The 9,048-nt window shown below is 43.2% G+C and overlaps 1 protein-coding gene across 1 annotated transcript in view; it reads left to right on the forward strand.

Annotated features, from left to right (window-relative positions):
- The first annotated feature begins 664 nt into the window (after positions 1–664).
- Positions 665–9,048, forward strand: part of LOC109469978 — a 9,942-nt gene continuing 1,558 nt past the window's right edge. Inside the window, exons 1-3 of the mRNA XM_019768740.1 lie at positions 665–834; positions 5,597–5,739; positions 8,331–9,048. Of these exons, the coding sequence (XP_019624299.1) occupies positions 5,612–5,739; positions 8,331–9,048 (846 nt within the window). The 5' untranslated portion in view covers positions 665–834; positions 5,597–5,611. The remainder of the gene's footprint in view (positions 835–5,596; positions 5,740–8,330) is intronic.

Consider the following 9,048-nt stretch of genomic DNA (forward strand, 5'->3'; position numbering starts at 1 on the left):
CAGTGAGCCCACTTTTCTCAGACCGTAACATTTTGCTTCCGTGAACATAAAGTGAATTTAGATACGCATCGTCTAAAAACCGTCCTGAATACACGTAGTGTGATGTTCACCTTTCCCATTCTCAGAAGGCATCGCGGCAGGGGGGCGGAATTACTTTCTGCTTTGTATTTTTTTTAATTTCCTCGATGACAGAATCTGAAATAATGAAGGCTTCTCCCTTGATATATAAACAGTGTCTATTGAATTATTTCGAGGAATACTTGTATATCCCTTTCTATTGACGGACGGTATAACATGGCTGCAGAGAGTAATGTAATAAACTACCTGTTCCCTGTTTTTAAGAAAAAAAAAACATAAGAATCTCACATTATATTTGTTGTCATATTTAACCCATAGTAATTAAAAAATAAGCCACCTAATGTTTAACACAAAATGCTCCAACACCACAAAAACACAGAAAAACAAGTTGTATAACTTCGTACATCGACCACCTGGCGCTATGCATCCTGGGAATTGTAAAAAGGCGAATAGCAATTTTAAATAGATAGATTTCAGCTGTTGCACTGCGCGAAGTATTAAGATGATCTCAATTCGGGACATCCGGCTTGTGGTTCTGTACAGCCCACACAAATACAACAACGTTCACTGTTCAAAAGTTGGCGGGCTCACGGAGTGACGTCACCATCCACCCAGCTGATCAGTATCAAGTGGTCCGGAGCTCCCAACAACCCAGGGTGCTTTGCGGCGTGAGTCTCGGGTTTGTCAACAAAAGACCCTGGTTCATTCCAGGGCATCCTCCAGCCAAGATTTGAATATACCTGTGCCAAGTCTGAGGTGAGGGGATTTTTCTTCTGTCGCATTTAAAAACTCAGCCACGCTCTTGTATTATGGTTGTACCTAGGGGAATAGTGTAAAGCCGTCACCGTTGACACGATGCATGCGTGCTTGCGTGTCCCGGTTGATTAGCCATTGTACCGCACTTGTCATACCCTAAATGTCTATGGCGTTAACGGTACGACACAAGTGTAAAGCGGACTCTCGGATGCATTTTGAGACAACAACAACACACTGAAGCCACAGAAAAGCGGGGGGGGGACGTCAAAAATATCCCTTGCATGTGGAAGGATGGATTACAAATGAGGCGGTCTTGGTTTGGTGCCGTGCTATATGTGGACGCGCGGTGCGTATCTCATGCAATCCCATGGTAATGATTATATCCTGGGTGTGTGAGTCAATGCATATCTCAGTGGGTTAAAACCACAATACGCAATACAGGTTACGGTATCGCTTCACAATCTGGTGATAAAAAGAAAATCAGGTTGTTTCAGAAATCCTACATGTACGTACATCGACAGTCAGACTCGCATGGAATACGTTATGAGAGGGTAACAGCATACCATACCATTTAGTCTATTCACAGTAGATACCAAATTGATCATCTGTACGTAACGGTAATTTGTCTTGTCTCTTAGGACGTGGCTCGACTTTTATGTATGTAAATGAGCAATCCCCGTGGTGAGAGTAAAAGATCCTTTTGCTTTTAGCGGGATTACAACATGCAGTCCGTCTTCCGATCCGCTGGCATGTACATGTACAGTTCGATCCCCGTATCACAACATCGCCCATATCCGTTTCCAATATTTTGGGACGCGCGCAGACGCTATAAGTCACGTATTGCATGGGGGAGGGACGAAAATTATGGTGCGGATAGGTTTAAAACCTCCTCGGTACGGTCTAGAGAAGTGATTTTTTTTTTAAATTTTATTAACGAATTACCGAATGAAAACCTTTATAACTGTGCATTTATTAAATAAATGAAATACCCTTGTTATACGTTTATGCTCTTACAAGCTAAGTACAGGTCATGAATAAACAGGAAAAATTACAGTAATATCTTTTTTAAACTATACATACTAATGTGAACTACTATTTACAGGTTTAACTTCTCGCTTCTTGAGGCAGTTGTAGATGTATGTTTATTGCTTCACATGGCTGTGGTAGCTGGGTCAGTTGTTATACATGACATATCCATGTAGACAGACCCAGTTAACATAATCTAGTACTTTCGGCTTCCTCTCGCTTCTTGATAATTGTACAAATGTCATTTGGGTTGCGCGTTCAAGTCAATACTGCAATTCAAGGCTATTGAATAGTTGTTGCTACCGTTCTATAAGCTTCAGAATATAACCGTGTGTATTTATAACTACTGGACGATAATACATCCACTCAAAAAAATGTCACCGGTTTCACCCCCAACATATGTTCTCCTTCGTCCTTTGGGAGGTTGACCTGGTATGGGGTGAAATAATTGCTGTAAAGGCCGGGGATTACGTTTTTGTTGTAACTTTTATTTGAAACAATAGCATAATAGCATTGCAATGTCCCCCTCCTATGGGACCTCAGGTATTTCTAACGGTTGTGACTTTGAATAGAAACATGTCCATTGTGTACATTTTACGCTTGTTCTGTATCCAAGGACCCTTATACGCTGTGCCGTGTTCAAAACAAAATTCTTTATCATTGTGTCAGGTACAAAAAACATTACAGGACATTACATTGAATTAAATTAAATTAAATATCGATATATCGTACGTAATTCGTAGAGGAAGCACGTATTTTGCTAGTCAGCACCCACAATTAGCTTAAGTTTACATTGTTTGCCATTCCTCTCGTGGTCCTACATGCACATCAATACGTAATTAATTGATTGAAAAATCACAAACGAGAAAGGAAGACTACAAAACAATCATAAACATAACACATAACGGAGATAACCAAAAATGCAAATACAAAATACAGAAAAGTTCATTTATAACTGTCCTGTTGTGTGGTGTAATTTTGGTGGGACATACGGTATAAAAAGATACGTTTCTTCACAGCGTTTTTGGTAGTTTTATGCACAGGTGAAGGTGAGTTTGTTGTACAATGTGTTCGGCACCCCTACCCAAAGTGGTATATCAGCCCCAAGCAGATATTGGGAGGACTTGGGAGGGTCGCTCGTTATAACTATCTTCCTCTCTACATCTGCTTGGAGATCACTGCCCCCCCCCCCAACCCAACATTCCGTTAAATGCGAAGTATGCAATTCAGTCTATACCTCACAACTACAACCATAAACACCAGAGTCATGGGACTTAACGGGCCAATGCCAAAAGCGTGCCAGACAACTCTCCAGCGAAGCGTTATAAAGTCATGGGAATTTTCAAAGACGTGTTTTAGCATTTTACATACCACATGTGAACAGGAAAGACCTCCGTGTCTTCAAAGAGGTTTCAATATCTTTAAAATCTTCTTTGGGGAACGCTGACATGTTAACCCGATAGAGTATTTCCTGTTCGAACTCGCAAGCATGAGTCACATGTTCTTTTCCCACGGCCGCAGGAAAGAATAGCCTTTACTAGGCTTCGGTAGGCGGCCGCAAAGTAGAAATTGGCGAAATAAAGAGAGATAACATGCCAGAGGAGTTGGTCCGCTAGAGAGTACAGTTTGCTCTCTATTTGATCAATTTCTACTCTTTCCAGCCACCTCCCGAAGCCTTGTAGAGGCTAAAGAAAGAATAAGTCTTCAAGAAGATTTTAAAGGCACCCAAAGTGATTTCAGGACAGTAAAACAGGATTTGCAATTTTTGGTCATTTTCTAAAATGTAGCAAAAGTTGATGAGCCCTATTCCATAGCATGCTGCTATCCGTGAGACAAAATACGATGTCGCTGACGGAAAACGGTTATTTGTTTCGTATCGTAGGCTTGTTCTTGTTATTTATTGGTGGTACCAAAAAATAAAGGGACGTAGCTTGTTTTGGGGGCTATTTCGAACGCTTCAAGTATGAAATGATAACGACAATGTGCCAAGAAACGGCAGTAAATGCCAATATCAAACAGATTTCCTCATCTAGAATATTTTTGTTTTGCCGCCTGAAATTGCATTGGATGCCTTTAACCCCTGTATATAGCACTAGTATCTTCTTGAAGAACACATTTTGAAAGATCCTGTACACATGACCGTATCTATTCCAACCATCGGTACACACACCGTGATTGATGGAGACAGTCTAATGTTTGTGGTGATGTCGTTTTCAGTGCATATATAGTACTACGTGTATCTTGCATCGTGTTTTTTTAACAATGGGCTTGTTGGCTTGAAACATTTATGAATAAGTTGCCTGTGGTCGGGTGTTTAAAAATATGTTTAAGCTAAAACATAACAGCCTCCTTGGCACAAGATAATCCTCACTTGAATGTCGACCGTTTTGTTTGAACTTGTGATATACGACAAAAGAACAAAGGTGCACCAGCTCAAAGACAATTTCAAGTTCCTTTCGTAGAACGTCATTGTTGTCACTCACTGCGTTTCGTGCTTCCAGCGCGGTTCACTGAGTATAAAGGTGCTTTCTCATTGTTTTTGATGCAGTTTTTCCCTGTAAGGTTGAAACGCTCGCTGAATACACTGTCAGTGGCGTGACGCACCCGAAGCTGGTGCGTTACGCCGAAGGGCGGTTATACCGGTTATACAGATAAAGATACAACGCATTTCTTCTCTGGAACCAAAAGGGCTATCAGCAGAAAATAGTGAAAAGTAGAAAAGAGTACAAATCAGCACACCCCCCCCTCCACACACACGCACACGCACACGCACAAAACGCAACCATACCCGGAACACCTGCAAAGGAGGCAAACTTCTTTCACCACTTTTCAATCAACGCCTATATGGACTGCGACAGAGCACGTCATACAGATGTATCGGTGGAAGCATATGGCATTCCGTCTATAGTTGTCAAATGTTGCGTGGCGTAACAAAATAAGTTGTAACTCAACAGTACGCCACATCACAGTCCATGTCGGATTGTCCTCAGTAAAAAAGATATCGTCTGCAACAGGCGAAATCCCGATGAAAGGTTGACCAAGCAAGCAGCCAATGAAAACGCGTGACCTGAGTACCTAATACCCGCTCAGAACAGACAGGTGTGAGGACACCGTCTGGAAATGGCGACAAGCTTCCCCGGGCCCTGTCCTCGCAGGTCTCTGAAACCTAGCTACGACGACTGCCTGTTTTTCTCGGTGTGTTTTATTTTTACCTTCTCCAGAACGTTATGTTTTTGGAGAGTGATTGTACATGTATGTACTAGTATGCGTGTGTGTAAAATATGTACTGCAAGTTGGAGTGGTTGTAGGCACTAGTATGTTTGTATGTAATATGTATTGTACGTTGGAGTGATTGTATGTGAGTGTATGTATCAGTATGTGTGTATGTAAAGATTCTGGTTCTGAATCAACTCATAAATGCTCATATTTTATCCCCAACATTTAAGGAAAGTCTTTTTCCTCCTAGTTGTTGCAGTTTTTCCATCTATCAATGCTGTGGTTTGATTAGAAATTCAAAGTTCATTGTTCATTGTTTAAATATTAACCCAGCTTTGTGTTAACTTCATGGCTCCTATCTTAGCCTTTGGGGGTATAGCTAGACCTATTTTTGTTGTTATTTTTTCGCCCTGTCGCTTCATATTTTCTCTGAAAAAATCCGAGAACCAACAAATTAAATTGGTGTAGCCTTAGCGGACTGTCTGTTTTGAAGTAAAAAAAATGAATGTTTTGTTCCCAGAAAAAGCCGACGATCATGGGCTCGGAGTCGACGGAACGGGAGAGGGAGTCGGTGGGGGACCATGGCGAGTTCGTGGCCAGCTTCGAGTGTTTCTACAACAGTCAGGACCTGAGCGACGTGGTGCTACGGGTGGGGAAGGACAGGTAAAAACTCAGACTTCTGAACATTTCTGGCAAGCACATGGCTGTAGTCTGATTTTACGTTCCTGAACGAATGAAGAAATTTATTGCACATTTTTGCCCCACTGGGCTAAATACACACAGGTCACATAAACGTGTATATATAAACTTCTATACATTCGAATTCCTCTCGCTTCTCAGTAATAGTGGAAATATAGGTTGTAGTTAGAGTTAGTTTGTCGAAGGCTATAGGGAATATAAATTTACTGAAACCTTTAACCTGCATGTCACACATAGCCTATTATGGTCTCCCGAAGACTGACTGCCGAATTTAATTTGACTCAAATTTAACTCAAATTCGATTCACGTGAAAAGTTAAGCGTACCCCAGACTGGCTCCCGAACTTCAGCCAACCTTGGTTGGTTGGTGGTCGGGGGAAGGTTCTGAATGTGTGACAGGGGCGTTAGGTAGCGAAGGAATTCGAAAACGGCGCATATGATAGAAAGGCCACAATCTTCTCCGCCAACCTCTGCTTGGAGAGTACCCAATTATTTATATACATGAACAGCTCTATCCTCGTAAAGAAACCACCGGCCGCTCTCGATCTACCCGCGCTCCGAAGAAACAAACGCTACCCGCTAAGTCTGTACAAGAGGCTGCAACTCAGTTAGGCTAAGGCCACAGCAAGTAATTTTTATGGATGGCATCGGCACGCGCATTAATTTTCGCCAGATTTGGAGAAAAAAAAGGAATTTTGTTGCCTCTGACAGTGGTGGAAATCTGCTGGAAATGGGCAAAGATGTCTGCTGCCATGCCGGAAGGTGGATGGCAGATAACTATGAAGAGAGGAGTTTTGTCTTCTACTACTAAATTGGTGCAGTGTATTTCATACCTTTTATATGTGATGGTGGGTGTTCCCACTCAATCAAAACTATTTGTACAATAGTGAAAACTGATTTGTACAATAATGAAAACTTATTTTTCAAAGTTGTTTCAGTGACAGGTGGATTTTGTAATAATTGGCAGTAAACTTAGTACAATATAGGTATCATTTCTTGTTCAACAAGGTTTATTATGTCGAAATTTGAAAATGTAGGAATCTTGTCTTTTTTGGTCCGTCTTGTTTTTTTTTTCGCCCTATCGCATTAGATTTGGAGTCTACGGAGGATGTCATCCATAAAATATACTTGCTGTGGCCTAAGTTGTAAGCAGACTATGTCTTCAATCACCTAGCGTATAAAACGCACGCGTGTTTTTGCCATGCTTGTTGTTACTTTCAACAGCGCTAACCCTTATCTCCTGTTCTTTACTACTGAGCTGATTGATGTGACACTTGTTAGCTAAGTGACTCGGACTATATACCGTCCTGCCCAGCTGTCAACTTTTATTGTTTCGATACGGCTGTTCAGTACGGTTCTAGTGTCTTAAAATACGAAAAGGTTATAGCAGGTTACAGGCCTCGAAATCAACTTTTCTTCCTATTGTCCCAGCACTGTCCCAAAAATAAATTTCAATTGTCCCGAAGTGAGGCTGAACTGTCTCAACCCGTTTTTTTTTTGGTTAGTATTGTGTGACTCCAACTTGAAGTCAACTTTTTTTTTGCTTATGTTCATTTCCATGCAGGCGCACTATAATTGCAGTGTAGACAGAAAATTCCTGGGGGGGGGGCTTTTCCGAAAAGCCGGGATCCGGACGTGTGCCTGATATACAAAAGAAGGGCTTATATTCAGATCTTGACTATTGTCCCAAAAATGTCCCAAAGTGTCTTTTTAGTTGTTCCAGCCTAAATTTTAGTGGTCAGTGGCCATTGGACCACCTTTAATTTCGAGCCCCGAGGTTAGAGTTATTTGCTGGACCCATCGAAGCATTCCAGCTCGCGAACTGAGGTTGGCACAAATCAAATACATGTACAATGTACAATGTTGTAGAGTCCAGATATCTTTGAAAAGAGTGGCTTACTTGGAATTTACAACTTTCATATAGTAGGAAAATCTGATTGCATTTCCTTAATGGTGTTAACATCTGTAACACAGATGTATACTCTACAGTCTTGGATGTGCTCTATAAACAAAAGAATTACGGTTTGGCAACATAAAACAAATTTCTTTCTTATATAAACACCACTTACATTAAACATTCCACGTGCTCAGTCAATTCCTGCCTTCCTTGTTTATGTTTAAGCCACACCCACTTAATTTCATGGATGACATCCCCGCGCGCAATGATTTTCGCCTGTTTTCAAAAAACAATCACGTCTGGTCTGGCTCTAGGCCTGGGTAGTCCATGATAGTTAGCGACAATACGGAGCCGGCGGTAACCCTGGAGGAAGGCACCGATGGCACCGAAGCTCCACGACTCAAGAACTCAGTACATCGTACAGTGCCGATTCATAAATTCCACAAAAAGCCAGCATGTGCCTGCTTGTCGTGTACGTCGCTATGTACTGCCGCAAATTCGCAATACCAGCTTTGTATTCCTGTGGTTTAGTAGCATTTTTATTTTTGGCCGGACTTTTTTTTATTCGCCCGCGCGCACTAGTTTGGGGGTCTTCAGAGAATGTCATTCAGAAAATTAAGATGGTGTGGCCTTACCATAATCTACTTCTCCGGCCACAGGTACCACGCGCACAAGTTCATGCTGGCCCGCCTGAGCGACGTCTTCCGCACGATGCTGACTGGAGAGCACTGGACGGACTCCTCCAAGGAGGAAATCCAACTCAAGGAGTCCTGCGAGTGCGAGTCCGTCTTCGGCGACTTCCTGCGCTTTTTCTACTGCGGCCGAGTGAACCTGGACATCGAGACCACGCTGCCGCTGCTGTTCCTGGCCGACAAGTACGACGTGAAGCCCGTGCGAGAGGTGTGCGACAAGTACATGACGGGACAGGTCATGAAGGGGAACGTACGGGCGGCTCTACTTTGGCTCCACTACGCCAAGGTGTACTCCCTGACCGAGCTGGAGACGCAGTGTATCGAGGTGCTCTCCCTGCGGATGACCAAGGCGATGAAGACGCCCGAGTGGTTGAACCTGGACTTGCCGTACGTGATCGAACTCATGCAGAACTCGTCGCTAGTCGTGGACGAGGAGTTCGTGCTCTTCCAGGCGCTCCAGGACTGGTTACTGGCGGAGTGCCGGGCGGACAAGGTGGAGGAGTACCTACCGAAGGTGCTGTCGCAGGTGCGGTTCTCGCAGATGCTGCCGCAACAGCTGTACTCCGTGGAGAAGTCCCGGCTGGGGCGGAGGTTCCCGGACCTGGTGACCGCGCACATCGGGGAGGCCTACAGGTTCCGCTCGCTGGTGGCCGAGATAGGCGGCTTCCACGACGACAAGTTCAGG

This window comes from Branchiostoma belcheri, unplaced genomic scaffold (assembly GCF_001625305.1).
Source record: "Branchiostoma belcheri isolate BF01 breed outbred unplaced genomic scaffold, Haploidv18h27 scaffold214, whole genome shotgun sequence".
Taxonomy (NCBI): domain Eukaryota; kingdom Metazoa; phylum Chordata; class Leptocardii; order Amphioxiformes; family Branchiostomatidae; genus Branchiostoma; species Branchiostoma belcheri.